Here is a 19,508-nt window from a genome sequence, read left to right as displayed (position 1 = left end):
CTATATCGATGAACCCTAGGTAGATTTTAGTTTTTATTTTAAAATGCCCATTGTTTCAGCAGATTTAGAATGAAAAGATTAAGTGATGTTCCTACTCCAGCTAAAAATGCTGTTTGCCTAAGGTCAAGGATTCGCCCTGTATCGCCCAGATCTTCAAATGCAATGTGGCAAAGAGTTTGCCTATAAAGTCTAATAAGGCGATTGGCCGATAGTTCAGGGGATCCCTCGATCTCCCTTTTTATTTATAGGGACTATTATATCCTCCTTCCCGGATGATGGTAAAGTTCTTGTCTTATGGATTTGTGTAAATAAGAAGATCAGGTCACGCAAACTCTCCTTATTATTTTTCAGGTCTTGATTGGAGATGCCATCCGGGCCGGCAGTCCTTGACGTACTTAATTTTTGGATCATCCCCAATATTTAGATACAATCAAATTTGATGTCCAAATGAGTTAATTCACTTTTGTCTTCTCTCCTTAGGCCAATTGCGATCTCACTGAATAATGACTTATAATGTTCAATCCAACAAACTTCTGATACTTGGCTTGAAGTGAAGGCCTGTTGGAAATCGTCCCACTTGTTAATTATATCCCAAAGGTTTCTGGCATTTTTGGCACATACAGCAGCTAACATTTTTTCCGCATAACACTGAGCCCATTTAGCCTGGGTTGCTTTAAGCCAATTGTTGTTGGTTTGTTTACATTTCCTGATATTCTCCTATTTGTTAGGGTCTACTTTTATTGCAGCTTTCTAAGATCTGCTCTATATTTTTTCCTTTTTTTCAACCATCTCCTTATCATAAGCAGGCTTTCTGACTATGGTTGGTTTCTTAGACACATCTCTTAATTTCAAATTCTTTCAAAAGCCACCTGTACTCCACCCCTTGTGGGTTAACAATCACCTAATTTGCATATCTGTTTGTGAGTTTAGGGAGCTCCTTTTATTTTATTCTTAATTTATTTAATCCCCACGATAGCTCCACCGGGTCCACCCTTTGCCTTCTCTGAGCCTGTAGTGGGATTTCAGTTTCTATCCTTAATAAATAATGATTGCTAGTTTTTTGTTTTTTTTACAACTTCTAACTATCTAATCCATGGGATAGTCTTTTCGGAAACAAAACAGTAGTACAGGCAGGCGCACCTGGTTCCCCTATGCCAGGTTGCGGCACCCTGGAGATCTCCCCTTGTTTGCCCATTTAACATCCTCATATCGCGGATAGCCATTTTGTTTACCAATCGTAGTGCTCTCCCCTCTAGCTGTGATTCTGTTATTGGGTTTCCTTTCTTTGTGAGTAATTTAATATTTAAATACCCGCAGACCAGGATGAATTGACTTTTTTCCAACAACATTAATTTATCCAGCTCATTCATTATATCTTTGAGAAAGGTTTCCGGTAGGTTCATATTCTCGCTCCAGTAAGTATTAATTATTAGCATTTTAAGTTTCTGCTCCTCCACATTTTTAGTTATTTTCAGGATCTGAACATATGGATTCAGAGTTTCATGTTCTATGACCTTTAGGCCGCAATTTTCTTTCACAAAGGTTATGAGACCTGCGAAGGGTCTACCCTGTTTCCCTTTCCTCATTGGATTAATGAACACCTCATGGTTCGCACACAGTGGCTTTTTTCTTAGCCACGTTTCTTGTAAACATAGGATTTCATCATCTCCAGTAAACAGGTGTTTGAACCCACAAGTGTTCCTCCTTCCTTTTATTTTAATCCTCCTTTCTCTCTCCAAGGGCAGCTGCCACCCACGCCCAATCTTACATTCCTTTCTTCCCTTGACATTTTAGTTTGGTCAATTTCAATTGATTTCTCGAGTTGTCAATGGTGAAACGAAGCTTAAGCTCCTGTTCGTCTGCGGCCTTTAGGTAAGTTCTCTCCTTGCCCATCATTTTAGGCCGGGTACTTGATTTCCTAATTTTCTGGTCTGGTCTTCATTTCAAGGGCCTTTTTATGGGGGTATCCTCCACTAACTCCCTTATCTGAATTATAGGTATTCTCCTTATGCGATCTTAGATTTTTCCTTTTTTCAGTTAGCCCTCCTACTGGCTTTGGGGTTTTCTTGTTTTCTCCTGCTACTACTTCTCCGTTGATGTAATCACTCAAGGTGAAACCCAAAAGGGCTATTTTGTCACTTGCTTCCAAGAGGGTTTTTTTTAACCACAAGGGATTTCAAGTGCAGGGTTCCCCAATCCGATCTTCTTTCATTCACAAATTCCACAATGTGAATGTCATCTGACAGTATGAATCTTGTTGCTGGGATCTGTTGAAATAATTTCATCATTTTTTCCCTATTTAATATCATCCTTTTTGCATCATTGACAGTTCTTTCTATTCGAATTTTTAAATAATCTTCAGCTTTTTCTTTTTTACTTTTCCTCAAAGTATTCACTGTATCTCTCTCCTTATTCTTAGGGTTTATCTTGTTTGTTGCATTTCCTATAACCTTACGTAATTCAAGATCTTTAGTTCTTTTAGGGGATATATATTTCTCTTTATTAGAGTCTTCCTTTTTTCCTCCATTGTTCTGAAGAAGTCTTGGTTTGAAGACCCAGGAAGAGAATCTTTGTCCTGGTCCTGCTCCTTCACCATTCCCCTTCGGCTAAGTGACTTGTCCTCCTTAACCGAAGGGGAATGGTGAAGGAGCAGGACCAGGACAAAGATTCTCTTCCTGGGTCTTCAAACCAAGACTTCTTCAGAACAATGGAGGAAAAAAGCAAGACTCTAATAAAGAGAAATATATATCCCCTAAAAGAACTAAAGATCTTGACTTGCCCTCCTTTGTGCTTTTTGGGTTTAACAGGGGCTCCTTACTGATGTCTGGTATATTTTTGATATTTTTCTCTATATCTTCCCATTCTGTTTCACTCAGGTTTCCCCACTCGTCGTCATCCTTATTTTACTCCATTATCTCAATGAGAGCACGCAGGTTGTCTTCAGATGCTTCGTCCTCAAAGTCATTTTCTATTTCATTTTCACTTATTATTAGTGAATCATCCAATACTTGCACTACCTCACATTCCTTATTTATGATAATTTCTCGTCTCGGTTTCTTCGCACATTGGAATTCGTTCAATCTTGGCAATGTCCTGATATTCCTTACGAACGATCTCAAATCATTTAATTTCCTTTTCGCCGGAAGTTTCATATTTTTTGTTTTTTGTCCATTCAGAGAAGCATTAGGATCTTTCCTCTTCACAGTTTTTGCTTTCCCTGATGCTTCCGTTCCTTGAAAGATTGAGAAATGTGTTTGTACCTGCTCTGTCGTAAGTTGCGCATTTGCAACTTGTCCGACCTTCCTGTTGCTTTTTAGTGCTTCGAGTAAGAGGTTTTGTCCTCTTGTGCTCTCCTCTTCTGTTGTATTTAACCTCTCCTGCTGATTTGAACAGTCTTTAGTTTCTTTTCTATGCGTTGTATTTTCTTCAATCTTTGTATTGGAATCCTCTCTCATTTATTCTAGAATCCACTATAGTCTTACCCAATTTGGTTTGATAAGTATTTATTGATTCCTCCTTTTTGTATAAATGGCTCATCCACTTAGTCATTATGAATTGCCTCCATTAGCAATGATTTATCATTCATTTCACTCCTAGCTATATCAAAGAGGCGATTTTGCCATGATACTGAAAGTTCTGCTTCCTTATCGAGTCTACGTTTAAGTTTGTTCACGAACCGTTCAAGATCTTGTAACTGGTGGAAGCATTTACTATTTCCTGCTTGTAGGTCCTGAAGCAAACTATTTATGCTTTCATAAAGCTTCAAGAAGGGGTTCACCAATATGGTCAGGGCTGCCATGACCGAATTTTGGATGTGGGCCAAATCAATGGTTTTCCCTTTATTTGTCACTTCAGGATTATTTCTGTCATTTTCGTCAGGCACCTTCTTTCTTTGCACTTCCTCTTCCCTTTGGTGCGGGGCAAGTGCCCCTTTAGAACCTTCGTATCTAGGGGCTAAATCCAGATGGAGAACTTGTTTTGTGAGGGTAGCTGTGGGATTCCATGAGCTCTCTTACCTCAACAACCCTCCCAGATCCGAGGTTGGCAGAGACTTCATATTCATGTTATCCAACGCAGCAATTTTATCGATTATAAAAGAGAAGCTCTTTCGCTTCTCACGAAAACTGAGTTTGAAGGGTCTCCAAATAAAGGCAACTCGGTACTCTTAGGGCTATATGTTGGTGTATCCCCTATGTTGGTGTATCCCCATGGCCTATCGCCATCCCTTCACCAGGTATCCCATCTAGCGATTTCTGTTGTAGAGAGTGCCTTGGATTTGTCAGGATCTTTGGGACAGTTTCATCTCCTGCTTTACTCATTACTTTGATCTCTAACTCTTGGAAAGAGGGATTTTCAGTAACCTCCAGAATTTGTGCTTCATCCAGGTCCTCCCATATCAAGATACCTACTTCACTAGTGGTTTGATCGTCATTATGTGCTTCAATTCGTATATGTCTGGCCCAAAGTGCCCCCCCCATTTCTTCCATTTTCAGGCTTGATCTTGGGAATGTCCCGAGTTGGGCCAGTCCATTCTTTGCCTGTACAGTACCAGATTTTACAACCAGCTCTTCTGCCTCAGTTTGAGCCATAAAGGGAGGTATATTAATGCTACTCAAGTCAGCATTCTTCAGCTTCCTGAAATAGGAGTTGACCGTCACTTCCAAATGGCTGTCCTTAGCCTTTATCGGTTCAGTGATGGGCTCCTTTAACCTTGACTCCCGTGTAGGGGCATGTTGCTGAGCCAATCTTGCATTTGCTTGATATTCCCCTAGAACTACCTCCGAGTCAATTAAATCCGGCTTATTGCTAGGCAATTTTAATGCGCCCTGTGATGCTGTTTCCGCTTTTTCAAGGAAGACAGGTACGTCAGTGTTTTCACCCCATGGGAAGACCCCCGATGTAGCGAATATATTTTCTTCCAAAGCTTCTTGGGCTATAGAGACTTTAGCATTGTTGGATATTGGATCTCACGAGCTTTCCCTCATTGAGTTATTCTGAAAATCACTGCACATACTAGTCATCTGCACCTGAATCACCTGCACTGATAGTTCCTTTATTTGGGGATCAAGGGTTGAATTAAAGTGGATCTCCTCTGGCATGACTTTGACCTGGGTTCTCAATCGGTCAGAGATGGGAGCCTCCTTAATGGGTTGCAGGCTCTCTGGAACCTTTTAAAGCCAGGGAAATCAGGGTGAGTGTCGCGATGGAACCATGTTGCCGGGCGGCAAACAGGAGACGAGATTGTTTAGACATTTTCCCCCCTGCTCGCTGGGTAGATAAAGTCGGTAGCGAATTCAATCGCTGTGTCACCTGCTGTCTAGTTCTTATGCTCGCCGGGTCCCCCGTCGCCAGCCCACCACTTGGAGCTTCATCCACCATCTTTATCTTTGTCGTCGTGCAGCTCCTCCTCGGCCAAACTCCGCCAAACACCACTTACACACCACTTCCACATAATGGATTGTACCTTGTGTTTGGGAATAGACTGTATGTAATATCATTATTCGGCTGTAAACAAATGATTCACCACCCAGAGGTTCAAGGATGTACCTTGTACAATGCATCAGCAAAGGTAGGGTAGCACTACATTTTCAATGTATATGCAAATATTTGAGCAAACACAGAATTTGTTTTGTAAACTTCAGAGTGCTATCAATGTCAATGTCAAAAGAGTCAGGCGACCTGTACTTAGACTATATACATATGCCCCACGACTGCTATTTTTTCTTCTTGCTCATCCATTCCTCTCCACTTAGTTGCTTATCTTACAAAACAGTTTCAATGTTCTTTTTGAACGTGGCACTGTTTCCAGGGAACATGGATGTGACTACATTTTTAAAACGTCATTTTGCAAAGAGAAGATCTATTAACTTATTAGTTAGCAATTTTGTATAGGAGCAACATGAACTACAAATACCTGCATTTATGTTGATGCTTTTCATTTGGAGGGCTTCTTCTTAACTATTCTCTTTGGAGTGGATTAACAAACTTGGGTTATAAATGGTTCCACAAAAAACTACTAAGTATTGGTCTGCAAATACCCAAAGCATTCACCAGCAAGAAATGCATACACAGGGATCAGGTTGTATATCATCTCAAAGTAGTCATAAAGAGGAAGGTGCCCTTTCCAAAATAAAGCAAAGCTCTGTGCCACAGAAAACGCAGATTTACTTAGAAGTAACTCACAAATTCTGATCACAGCCGAGACCTTGTGCCTGTTGGATTCCAGTGCCCCAGGAGTTCAGAAACGCAACATTCAATCAGTATTGGGGCAGCATGTTTCGGCAACAATTATGGCTCTCCCAAACCTCTCCTTAGCCCCTACACAAGGCCCAGGTCAAGTGTACTATGTGTGGCTAAAAGCACAAGCGCACTGTCTGGACTTCAGTGACAGCCTCAATGGATTGCAACATTTTTCCCCACCTTCATCCTCAGAAGCTCCTTTTCGACAATCATTTTCAAGGTCTTCTGGTCCTCTTTCCCGAGGGAGTTCTTGTCTGTGTGCTTGAGGAATTGCTCCCGAATGCTGCGCTGTGTCAGCAAGCTAAAGGAACAGAGAAGGGGTAATTAGTATTTTCTCCTTTAGTAGACCATACTAAGTCTAATCCCACCATTTCTGGGTCCAGTGACCCTTGCTCAGTATTCGGAGCCCCAAAGAAAATAAAGTAGGCAGAGGGTACATTACTTGTTCAGGTAAACAATAGCTACTACTCTGATCAGCTGTGCGTGGAAATTATAGTAGCTTCGGGAAACTAAGTATTTGCTTTGTGGTGCACCAGTGTGAGCTCTTGGACCGAGGATGAATAAGAGCCCCTGAGCCCAGTCACATATAGGTCTTTTTGCCCAGCCAGTTTTGCATTGACTGCGATTTACTGAGCAGCAGATGCACCTATTTACACCATATTGACATGGTTGAGCCTTCTTAAAATGATGCCTCCAATGAATGTTTTGCTGACGTATTCTAGTTGGTTTCTAAATCATGAAACATCTTAGACATATACTGAGTAACAACAGCTTTGTCAAATAATATGTGTAGGTTATACACCTGTGGTACCAGATTAAGTTCCTGCCTCAATACCAATTACTCTAAAGGCAACAAGGCAGGTGTGAATGGCAATATTACGGATCAACCCCACTCTGTTAGTTGGTATCTCTGCCAGGCTGATTGTGCGCTGGGTATCATCAGCATAGAATGCAAATAGAAAAATAGATTGTGCCATTGTTGGAGTTGGGGCAGGAGCTTTACAAACAGATACACAATTACTAAAGAAAGTAAGGATCCCAATGGCACACCACACAAAGATGGATAAAAGGTGGAAGATCATTTGTTGGTGATGCCAGGAGATGAAAATCGGCAGCTGGGACAGGATTAGAGTAGAGATGCCAAAACCAAGTATGGTCTCTGACGGCTATAATCCGGGAATCAATAGTACTGAAGGAAGTAGACGAACGATTGTAAAAGCATCAACCCAACCGGTCACCCTTTGTCCATGTCAAGTTGAATTTGATATGTAATAATGGTAACAACAGTATCTGAGCTGTTTAGATTGGGGAAATTATGCATAACAGCTGCTTAAAATGTTATTTTAGATGGAGAATTGGCAAGACTGGGTCAATAAATGATCTAATGGGAAGTGGGGTGTGCACCAAAACACAAAAGAAGTCTACATTAGGAGGCAGGAGAAAGTATGGACCAATCACTTGCTATCTGTCATGTGCACCAATAACGCATGGCTTGGACTATTGCTTGTTAATTCTTACCGACTTTCTAAGTAAGCATAGGTCCAAAAACATCAAAACAGCTAAATAAAATGCATCTAAAATTACAAATATCAACAAGTAAATGTCCACACAAAGAAACTATAAAATGGTACATGCCTATTGGAAAACTATGTAACCTTGTGAAGGTTCTAAGTATATAAACTGTCGGTCAGAAAGAGTATATTTTGTGTTTTGAGGTTATGAATGTACGAGTTAGGATCACCAGCAATGTTTAAACTCATGCGGACCCTGCATGTAACAAAACGTGTTAGTATCTTAGGGGCACATTACAACATCTATTTGCTCAACTGATTGGCTGTGTGGGATACTGGTCCTGATGTTGCACTTCCTCCAATATTAAAAATAGGTCCAAGGTTCAATATTGGGATAATCTGCATAGGGGTAGGCAATCTCCAGGGGTACCCAAAACGTTGGCTGCAAAAAACTTTGGAAGTCAGATATGTCAAAGCTTCAATGTCTACTTGGCCCCTTTGGCCCACCTGATCTCTACCTTCTCCTTTAACTTTCAGTGGTATGCGGATGACACTCTGCTCTCCTTCAGGCTGCCCTCAGCCTCCTCTCTGGCTCATTCCGGTCTATCTGCGATTTAGGATTGGTGCACCTCCAACGATCTCTGCCTGAATGCCAGTAAGACGGAGATCCTTCTCATTGGGACCCCTGCTCCTGTTTTCCCCATCCTCACTTTGGCCCCCCTCCTTGGGTCTTCTTCCTTCGCCTTCCTGTTAGGTAAAAAACCCTGGTGTCACCTTCGACTCCATTCTCTCCTTCTCTTCTCACATCACAGACCTTGCCAAAAAGGCCCACTACCAGCTGCACATCATCAGCGGTATTCTTCCTTTTCTCACTTTCTCCCAGAAGCCCACTGTCTCCAGAGCCCTGGTTCTCTCTTGGCTGGACTACTACAAAAGCCTCTTTCTCAATCTGCCTTCCTCTACTCTCCACCCTCTGCAACTAATCCAGAAAAGGACTGCAAGACGTATCCTTGGCCTCAAGCCCAGGGACCACATCTCTCCAGCCCTGAAATCTCTCCACTGGCTCCCGGTGGCTGCAAGGATCAAGTTCAAGACCCTCTGCATTGTCTACAAGGCTTTATGGGGCTGAGGCCCGCACTACATCCAACTCGCTCTTCCAAAATACCTTCCTTCTCGAGCCCTTTGCTCAACTACCTCCAACTCTCTGAAAGTCAGACGCTTCTCCAGGCAGAGTGGGTGGTAGATCTCTCTCCTTTGCAGGAGCCTCCCTCTGGAACAGCTTCCCTGCCCATCCCAAAATTGAGCCAGATCACCTTAAATTCCGGAAACCGTGCAAGACCTTTTTCTCCTCTGCTTTCTCTCCCTGCCTCTCTTGCTGACCTACCTGTTGTGACAACTGGCTACTTTGCTACCCTCAGATTCTCACTGGGTACCAGGCACCTCCATGATCAGTCTCCCCTGCACTGCCTCCAACGCTCTTTTAGGTAACTGTAACTGGAACCCCAACAGTTCCCTGCCTCCTTGCACTTACACAGAGCCGCGCTGCCCTGAAAGCAGTTACTCAGAGCTTGCTGCCCGATTTCACTCCCCCCTTCCCCTGCTCTGCACTTGCACGATCTGAAAGACACAAGGCCTAGTAAAATCGTTATTCTTGTCTTCCTTCTATCCTCCCTCCCTTGTATTGTCACTCCTAGAAACACTTGTTTACAGGCACGTTATAAATTACTTATCATATATCAAGGAATCTTCAAGAGGGGATCCTTGAGAGTTTCAAACCCTGCTGTGCCTGCCAGGTTAGGGAGGACCACTCCATCAGTTCCTTGTGGTCTCCTGATAAATCCAGTGTCTGCAGACACAGGCAGAACTTTACCATCGGACTTGTCTTGAGAACTTTACTGTCAGACTTGTCAAGGAAGGATGGAGCAGGAGGGCTTGCGCACGTCCTTGTTGCCAGGTTTTATCATGCTGCAGGACTTATCCCAGGGTTAGACAAAGTAAGGGGGCTAACTCCAACGTTAAAAAGGAAAATTGGGAGCAGACCGCAAATGCTTTCAATTAGGCAAGGCATCCTTTCAAACTGTTGCCGCCACTCAATCATTGGTGGGCACAACATTCAAACATCCAGGGCTGCTTCTCAAGCCAATGCTCAAGATGTGGCCATGTTTTAAGAATCACAGACATTATTCCAGCATCTGGACAGATGTCTTGTCTCATCTGCCCTCGCTCTTCCAAAAGAGCAAGAAGCACACCTGTGACTTCATCAGTTTGCTTTGAAGGGGTACAATATTTGCCTGAGTAACTCACTGTAATTCCAACACATTGGCATCGCAAAAGGTATTTTTTCTGCTATGAACCAATGAAGTTAACCGCGGAATGTGCCAGTTTACTTTACATGGAAACACAGCGTCACGGGTACACCCTAACGTTAATAGGGTACAAGACTCTCATGAGACACCTCAGAATCACGGTCACGGAAAATACCATGATTGTAGATTTATTCGGGGGGAAAGGGTTGATACAACACTCGGGGGGTCGGGGGCGGGGGGTTAAGAGGGGGCGAGGATCAAAATTACAAACATTTACTACTGAGCTGAGTGATTACTCCTGCTCTGAAAATGTGGCCCAGGTGGTTGACTGACTGTTGCTGGGATATCGTGTTCACAATTGCATTTATTTCAAATTAGTCTAAAAAGATGCAGTGAAAAGAACCATTTCGAATACGACCCATTAACAAAAAATGATTGGAATAAAAAACACCAGTTCCAAATCATCCTGGATACAATGAGTTCCATCGTTTTCAGGGTTCGAAATTCCGGGTAGCTGGGAGTTATTTAACTAGCCTAGAATTGCTTTGTTAGCTTTAAACTAATAGATACAAGGAGCTACTTTTCGCTTTCCAGACAAACGATCAAACTATTGAACTCTGCGTGTGTGACAATGTACGTTAGGCCATATTTATAGAACATTTAAAGCATAAGGGATCACACGCAATAGACACAATGATATGTTTGCATCTCATTTGGTGGAAGTTCGGTTTGCACAACGGTATGAACTAGCTCCTCGTTCACCAGTGGTATAACCTGGTCACTGGTAATGCTGCATACTGAGGAGATGCTTATCCAATCTCAATTTCGACCCCTGAAGTATGTCCATATTCAGAAGGGGAGAGGTCAGATGTGCTATGGTAGTAAACATCACAAGTTGCCACACATGCGCATTTACCCCTGTCCCCTTTCCCTCCTCTGTATTCAGCAGCTTTCACTGTAACATCACTAATATGCTTTCAACAGGCCATTATTTTCGTACTCTACACAATGCCCCTCCCAGACCTATATTGCCCCTCCTCCCCTATCCCGATTCTTGCCTAAGATCGGGGCTTCCCCGAAAAAGTCCTCTCACGAATTCCCGCATCTCCCGCGTTTTGCTCTCCATGTTTAAACAAACGGTGTCCAGTTCTAGTTCCCGTCTGAGAAGCGGACCCTAGCAACGCTACGCCCCGCCGAATCACGTGAGTTACAGGAGACGCTGAGGTCATGCACGCCTGCTAAGAGCTTACATGCCCAGGCTGTTCAACATGATTTTGCGAGCACCGTGGTCTGAGTAAATGTACACAAACAAACATTTCTCTTAGATAGAGAAATATAGCTGTGGAAAATAAGGTTCCACGGCGAATATGGGTTGATGTAGGCACGTAGCTCTCAAATCACACCACCGCTTTGGAAATAGTTCAAACATCCGCCCAGCTCTTTAAGCGCGCGCCCTTATAAATCAACATGCCGAAGATAAAATCGCCTGCTTTCGCCCGCGTGGCCTGGGCCCCCATAAGTTTGAAAAGTTTTCGGTAAACCATGCATTTTACATGTTGGCACTCCGTGGTCCTGGGCAGAATACGCTGCCGTGAGAGGGACGATTTGTCACTTGCAATACTTGCAGAGGGAGGTATGAGAAGATTGGTATGTGAAAAGTGTCATATTAGGAATTGTCTAGTGCCCATGCGCAGAGGAGCAGTGTTTTCTGTGAAGAGGGAGTAATTGTCATGTGCAACAGAGTCGGCAGAATCAAAGGGTTGGGGGGGGGGCTCTAGTTAGTGGGCGCGGCCTAAGTGTGGGTGAGTGAGGGGCACCAACTTTTATTTAGACTGCCACCCCACCCACATGTACTAAGGTCATGCCCTCCCCACCCGTCCCAACTAGAGCCCCCTGGCTCCTACAATAATGGTGTCTGAAAGTTGGGGCACACTGCTATCATTCCTTTGGTATAAGGATATTTATACCGCGCACTTTCACCACCAAAGTGGTCCCCTGGTGCTCTGGCAGATCTGAAAAAACAAGAGGGTAGGGTAAGTTCGTATGATTGAGTGGGAGAAAGAGCAAGAGAGCTGTGATGTGCCCTTAGCAGCTTCAGTTCGGTTTACACAGTTCCCTGAGTTTAGGAGTGTTTTTCGGTTGGTAGCCTTATGTGCTGTTACGCAAGGCTATGTGTGTGTGTGTTTTTTTTTGTTGCGGTGTAATGAAGTGCATGCAGTTTGTTGTGCTTTAGAGGTATGGCTGTATTTAGTTCAGAGTTTGAGAGGTGTACCCAGAGGGGTGAGTTTTATTTTTATTAGTAGGGTTGGTTAGTGGCATCACTATTTAGATGGGACGCACAGTGATATCCACAATTCCATCTAGATGTGACACAAGCTAATATTCACAAATCTGTCTGTGTGTGACGCAGGTCAGTGTTCACAGTTCTGACTAGATGTTAGGCAAGCTGATATTCACAGTAGATGCAGTCATCCTTAAACTGATGATTTACAAAGCATTCAGTCTAAATGTGGGATATGGCTAGTTAAACACAGTAAAGATAAAATGTGAGAAATGGCTAACTAGCTACAGTCAGGCTAAGTGTGGATAGAGGGATGGTGGCCCAATAAGTTGGCACTAAAGTGAATGCAGTAGTACTCAAAAACAGATGGCTTTTAAGGTAAACAGTCTAAATACACGAGATATGTGCAACAGACTACAGGCTCTTAGATAATATTTTAATAAGATGGGTTGGAGAGCCCTACAGATAAGGGGTGTATCGGCCACTTTTACTCCCTAAAAATGGGCAAATACTCCCAAAGAATAGTTATAGGGAGTAAAAATACTCCCAACAAAAAATAGGAAACAAGCATATATGACCTAGTGCCCCTGCTTTCACTCACACAGTTCCATAAATATGTTTGGACCAGCAGTGAACGTAGTACCACAGGAAGAAACTGCTATTATTACTGCATTATTTGAAAAAGTAAACATGTATCTTTTTTGATGTGTATGCATAACTAGGTGCAATGAAATAATAATTACAAAAACATTTCCGTTTCCCAATTAAAACAGTTTTACCTGCTTATGAAATACTCTGATTGGGACTTACATTTTTAACTCCCATAAAAAATCAATTTACTCCCAAATTAAAAAAATATGGAGTAAAATACTCCCACTTCAAAATCTTATCTGGAGCACTGGGGTCGGACATTCTAGTGTGGAGCGGGATTTGCTGTTCCCCCCCTGTCCAGACCTCGCCTACCTTGTCAGTCACTGCTGGTTGAAGGCTGGAGGCTCCACACTCCCAACACTACCAAAACGGTTTGGAGCTGCTTCTTCCACAGCTGCCCTTTGCCTTGGGGCCCTTAGCCAGACAGGAGGGCTGCCCTTGTTGGGTGTAGATTAAAGGGGCAACTAAACAATCAGGGATTGGGGGTGGAGCAGGAGGGTACATAAACCAGGAAACGGGGTCAATGAAGGCGCGAGAGGTGCGCTGCTGGCAAATATGTTAAAAATGCAAAAAAACATCTTGTAGTGCAACAAAAAAATAATTGGAGCTGGAAAAACCAGCGCGGACCGCAGACAGGGTGATTACATCCTCCTAGGTGTTTCAGGAAGGGCACTATGCCCAATCAGGAGTCAAGGGCCTGTTGGGAGGTGGGCAGGTAAAGGGGGACAGAAAGGGGCTATTGGAGGTGGTGGGAAAACTACAGTACCTACCGCGAGGCGGCTTAGTGCAAAAATAAATAAAGTCAGAAGTCTATTCCAATGTAGGCACTAAGCCGAATGGGACTTTGGCACTCACCCGGGCTGCAGCTGTAGATGTTGTGCCCCACATCTCCTGTTTGTTCCTAAACCACAGGCTCTAAGCCATGCTGGCAGCCTGTGGGGGTCGGAGCCTGGGACTAAGAAACAAAAGGAGAGACCTGGTGCACCAAAAGAAATAGCAGTGTGCCCCAGCTCTCCCTTTCTTTCTTAGTGAGACGAGCCGACTCCAAGCAGATAGCCCTTTCACACAAGGTGCCACATGGTTAAAGGACTGCCTGCAGGGGTCTATGCTTCTGATTAGAAAAAAGGAAAGGCATAGTCAACATATTTTCTAATCGGGGGTCAGCGTATCTGGTGGGGGTAGGGGCAGAAAAAAGTCCTGCTTTAGGAGCCCTTTTTGGAGACTGCAAGGGCTTTGCCCCGGTTAGCCCTGGCACACTTAAAGCCCGGAGAGTAAAGAGAGTTTACAGGGTCGTCAGTATGGAAGTGGGCAGCAAGGCAGTTTGCCACAGTTCTCCCGCAAGGTGTGCATTGCCATTGGTCTAATAGGGCTTTAGCCCTGTCACTGAATTTCTGGACCTTGATGTAGGAACCTACTCGCTTTTAGAGCTGTCATGAGCTGGACAAAATGCATTCGATAAATAGCATCCAGGGCTGTCGCACCTTAACATTGGCCTTGCAATTAATACATTTCTTATGTTTTCAGCAGTGCCTTTCTGATGCGTGAGTGTTAAGGCAATTGTCACTTGGAACCGAATGGGCCCCATATAGCCTCCAGTTCACTTTCAAATCTGTGACTGCTTCAAGAACAGTTTAAGCGAGGTACGCAATAAAGCTCTATTTTGAAGATGAGTTCATGTCAATTTTTCAAATGCATAAAAACAAAGTTTGCTTTTGTGTGGATAGTCAAATGTTTTTAATATTGCGTATAACAACAAGCTGGGAGTTTGGGAAAAATAACCTCTATACCCAGGTGAACTTACTCACAATTTCATTTAGTGTGTGCATCTTAAAACACGGTGATGTAAAACCGATCTTTTTAGGTGGGCATTAGTTTCCATTCATGAACTTGCAGTTTTCCATTCAGAGCATGTACAATGAGGCTACAATGATTTTCTTTTGGAGTAATATGTTTCTATAACGCTTTATATAGTGTCAGGTTTCTTTAACATGCTATTTGTATATTTTGTAAGAACAATCTAAAAAAACATACATATTTCTACCAAGTAGAGCCCAGCAGGCATAGATGAGCTAATATACCAATTCTCAAAGAAGCTTCGAAGACTTCTGTTATCAGCTGCAAGGGGTTCCACCTACGGACCCTGCCTCTCATTTTCCTGTGGGCTTCCCCCACCCTAGCTGAGACTTCCTGTTATGACGCGAGGACAGTGGCGGCTGTGGAGGACATGGAAGGTACGCTGACGGCCGCCACGGGAACAACACCGACGGTCTAGTCTTCCTTGTTGTTGCTGTGCGTCACCGCACCGGCCCTACTTGGACTCCCCCACGGCAGCGTACCGACGCGTTGCAACCCTCGTTCTCTTCGGGTCCTAGCGCTGATGCCGCCGTTCCAGTTGTTTTGGTGCTCAGGGCATTTTTATCCTGCTTCACCTCCTCCATTCTCTCCGTTCTCCCTCTCTCTCCTTTTTCCCCGTTCCAGCCTGTGTGCTTTCCCTGCTTCATGTTGGCTTCCCACCCGCCTTGTTTGCTTACCTTCTTGCTTCCTGGTGTTCACCTCAATGCCTGGACTTCCTGGCAGCCCCTTCTCCACGGAGCCATTATTTAAGTTTCACACCTCGTCAGTTTTTCGTGAATCTTCAGCTCCTGTTCATCGATCAGCTGGTGTCAGGACCCCTAGATAGAAGCTGTGGCATTCCTGGAAGTATAACGCAGCTTAGAACCTTGAGTAGCCCTCTAGCCCTCAACCAATATGGCCGCCGCCATTATAAATACAGGTAACGCCCACCTCCCGACGCGTTGTATCTGTGTTTATTCCTGCCGATACTTGCGCTCCTCCGATAAACCCCCTTTATCAGCTTTCTACAGTTTTGTTTCCCTCCCGGTTCACTCTGCTTCCGTCTTGTCCTCCACCTTCTAACTACAATATACTTTCTCTCTCTCGGCACGCTGCCGCTCCCGATTCGTACTGTTTACTTTTCCCTCTGCAGTCTCGCCTTTCACTCTAGCGGCTCCTTACTCCGCCTCCCTCGCGGCTCTTCGCTTCCTCCCTATTCGCTCGTTATACCCACTTTTCCTAGGTAGTGGGGGCTTTGCCTTTTCCTTTTCTTCCTTTACCTCCGGTCAGTACAGTCTCATACTTGATATCTTCCTTCTCTACCTAGCATTGTGGAGCGTGACTTACTCCTCCCACTCCTCGTCCGCGGTACTTGCAGCGCTGGGCTACCCGGAGTCTCCCGTCGTACCGGAGTCTCCCTGCAGGCCGTAGTATTCCTGTTTACTAAGTCAGCCTGGTCTACCCAGTCTACTTCATCCCTGAGTCACACTCATTTCTACAGTTCTAAGAAGTTTATCCTACTTACCTAAAATACCACCTATCTCAGCATTTCTTCTTCGTTTCATCTGTACAAATACCAGCTTCAAGGACAACTACAGGGTTTTTTGACGCCAATTGGCTTTTTCCCTGTCAACTGGGGTTTGGCTCCTCGGGGTATCACTTCCTGTCAAGGTGGCCTCCGAGGGAGCCAGACCTTATTTACATGACAGGAAATCCAAGGAGAAGATAACCAAGGAACCTTTGAAGCCCTTACGAAAGCAGTCTTCATCTTCCAAGGACAGCGAAACGGAAGCCACAGGTGAGGAGCAGGGGGAGGAACGGGCTCAGCCTGACAGCTGGCTCAACCTGCAACTGATTATCCTTTGACGGTCCTTACCATTACGGAGCAGCTATCACCGCCACACTCAAGCTGCACCAGGGTTTTTTAGCTTGGCTTTTCCCTGGCAATTGGGTTTGCTCCCTGGGGGTCTTTCTGCCAAGCAGTACATCTATTGGCAAGGTGGCCTACAGACGAGCTCGCCCTAAGAGCTGCACAAAAAAGCCAGAAACCGCTTGGAGGCTACGAAGAGCCGTATCTTTGGAGGACTCATCGGAGGACTTTCATACAGGTGAGGAGGAGGAGGAGGGTTTTCCGTGCATTGAGTTAGGGGCCCCTTCTGGTAATCCGAGGGAATCGTCCTTGAATCCTGAGACTTCCCTAATACCTACTGGCTAGCAGTGAAGTCCTAAAGGCAACAGTCTTTTCTATCCCCCCCTCCAGGGTCCTTTAGGCGGATTCTAGCCTGGTGTCCACAACTACAATGGTCTTTGAAACAAGAATTGGTTCCCTTCAAATGCCCAGGTCTCACTTGTTCTTCTCCCCATCACAGCATCCTATTAATCACCCTGATGTTCTTTCCTTCCTTCCACTCTTCCTCTTCTCCTCCTCCCACTCTCTATTTTCTCTCCCTCTCTCACCTGTTCCTCCGATGTTATGCTGTCCACGTCTGCTCCTTACTCTACTCTCCACTAGTCTGCACTCCCACTTCACTACTCTCTACTCCCCACTCTATGCTCCACCCCACTTTATCTGGCCCTAATTTCACTCTCCCAATCACCCATACCCCCATCTCTCCTATTTAGTCTCACTCACTTTACTCACCATACATGCACTTACACCCAAGTAGCACTTTCTCTCACCAACCAACACCTCGCCTTCAACATTCTCAATGCCGGTTTTCTCCACGATCTGCCATCCTTCTACTGCCTGGTCTTTTGGTCTTCCTCATTGCGCCCTGACCTCACCCGAATAACCAACGCACCCCCATTTTGCGAATCCATATTTAACCTCCTCCTTCCCCTTCCATTGGCTCTCGTGCTGACTTGGTTCCTTGTCCAATCTCTGCCTTGCTCTCCCCCAGGGCACGGGTTACACAGATGTGAAGTCATTAAGAGACCTTGAAGCCCTGCTCCTTTTCAAAAACGAGTCCACCGATGTTTCGTGGTGGCGGACCAGTACAGCAAATGTTAATTTCAGCGTTTGTAGTCTGGTGTAACTGAGCATCGTGATTGCCAGTCCACAGCGAGCAACGTCTCAGCGGAACTGCGTTTGTGGTCCTGGGTTGAATTTTTCTACTTTCAACGTAAGGACTTGTGGGTTTGGTGGTTCTGAAATGGAAGAAAGAGAACACTAGCCAGCATGGTGTATGGCAGGTATGGGATTATAAAAATTGGTACTGTAACCAGACACATAAGAGGGGGACAGAAACTGGAGCCCTTATAAACTCTCTTACCCTGCCTCTGAGGCAGAACTGGCTATAGAAAAATCCGTGGTAGGCCTTCTGCCCCAGGTTGAGAAACAGCTCCATCACACACCTCCACCTTTTCTCCCAAGCCCTTGTCTTCCAAGGGGCAGCTTGCTATGTGATCTTTGAACAACAGTTTAGAAGACCACTTAAATCTATGGGCTTCAACTCCCACAAAGCCTCAAGTACTGAGACGAAGAAGAGAAGGTAAGAGTGGATGCAAACCAAGTAGGGTCCAAAGACTAACATGCAGACTAGTTGTTCTGTGAGAACTAAAGTGCCTGGGACCTTGAAAAATACCATCTACAATAACAAAGAGGGCAGTTTTGGAGAGATCAGTGAAGGAGAAAGCCGACAATAAGAAGACGAGCACATCCATGCGGCAGCTCGCGAACGTGAGCTACACACACTGGCATGGCGCGAAGGAAGGAGAAGTGCAGCAGACATACCCGAAGGATCGAAGGGGCCACCGAGAAACACGGCAGAGCTCTTAGATGTGCGGTCGTGACAGGGAAAGCACTCTCCAGTCCAGGCCACAGAGACAAGCTGATGAGTAGGCGTGAAGCTGAATTAAGAGCTGGGGAGATGTCCACCACCTGTCGGAAGCCAATCCAGAAGGGAAGCTTCATCGTGGAAGTACACCAAATGTCAGGAATGCCACGAACAACTGGTGAGTCTGACCGGAGCCATTGGGGGCATTGGGGCATGCCGACATCCATTTAATCAAGTGAATGAAGTACGTGAGATTAATATTCAGGACAATGCTCAAAGGCAATTTAACTACAGACACACCCTAATGTTAAATCGATGTTTGAAAGAGAAAAGATTTGAATACCAACAAGAGAAAGTGAAACAACAAAAGGAGAATAAATACCTATGCATGAGATGTCAATGTGGGCAGAGCTGAAACCAGTGTTACCCTAAGGAAACACTTTTGACAGAACAATGCAGATGTTTATCTGGTATATTGCAAAGGACAGTGAAGCCAATGTGCAGTCCTGGTAAGTAGGAGACACCAGGCAACTGACATTTAGGGGATAAAGATACCTGGCCGGGAAGTATACCAGGGGATCTGTGAAACCCCAGAACGGGATTCCTGACAGGCGAGTATACCAGGCAATCCACCAAAGTTGTACAAAGACTTGAACATTCGGGGAAGATACCTACCAGCGGAGTATACCAGGGAATCTGAAGAGCCCGCCTTACAAGTGAGTAGATCAGGAATCCAACAAAGCAGGAACTTATAAAGGACATCTTGGTGGCTAAGTCTATTAAGCGTTTGCTTTGAAACACTGTGTGAAGATACCTGGCACTGAAGTATACCAGGGAAACTAAAACCTAGCAAGGAATCTTGGCAAGGAAGGTAACCAGGTAATCCGCCAGAGTTGTAAAATAAAGTTTG

General features: G+C 44.7%; 1 protein-coding gene across 1 annotated transcript in view; it reads right to left on the bottom strand.

Annotated features, from left to right (window-relative positions):
* HIRIP3 (HIRA interacting protein 3) overlaps nucleotides 1–11,253 on the bottom strand; it is a 253,369-nt gene extending 242,116 nt beyond the window's left edge. Inside the window, exons 1-2 of the mRNA XM_069651994.1 lie at nucleotides 11,116–11,253; nucleotides 6,421–6,541 (exon numbers count right to left, since the gene is read on the bottom strand). Of these exons, the coding sequence (XP_069508095.1) occupies nucleotides 6,421–6,541; nucleotides 11,116–11,183 (189 nt within the window). The 5' untranslated portion in view covers nucleotides 11,184–11,253. The remainder of the gene's footprint in view (nucleotides 1–6,420; nucleotides 6,542–11,115) is intronic.
* Nucleotides 11,254–19,508: the final 8,255 nt, after the last annotated feature.

This window comes from Ambystoma mexicanum, chromosome 3p, assembly GCF_040938575.1.
Source record: "Ambystoma mexicanum isolate Mex_15411 chromosome 3p, UKY_AmexF1_1, whole genome shotgun sequence".
NCBI lineage: Eukaryota > Metazoa > Chordata > Amphibia > Caudata > Ambystomatidae > Ambystoma > Ambystoma mexicanum.
Note: the sequence above shows the minus strand (reverse complement) of the source record. Positions and strands in the feature narration are given on the sequence as shown.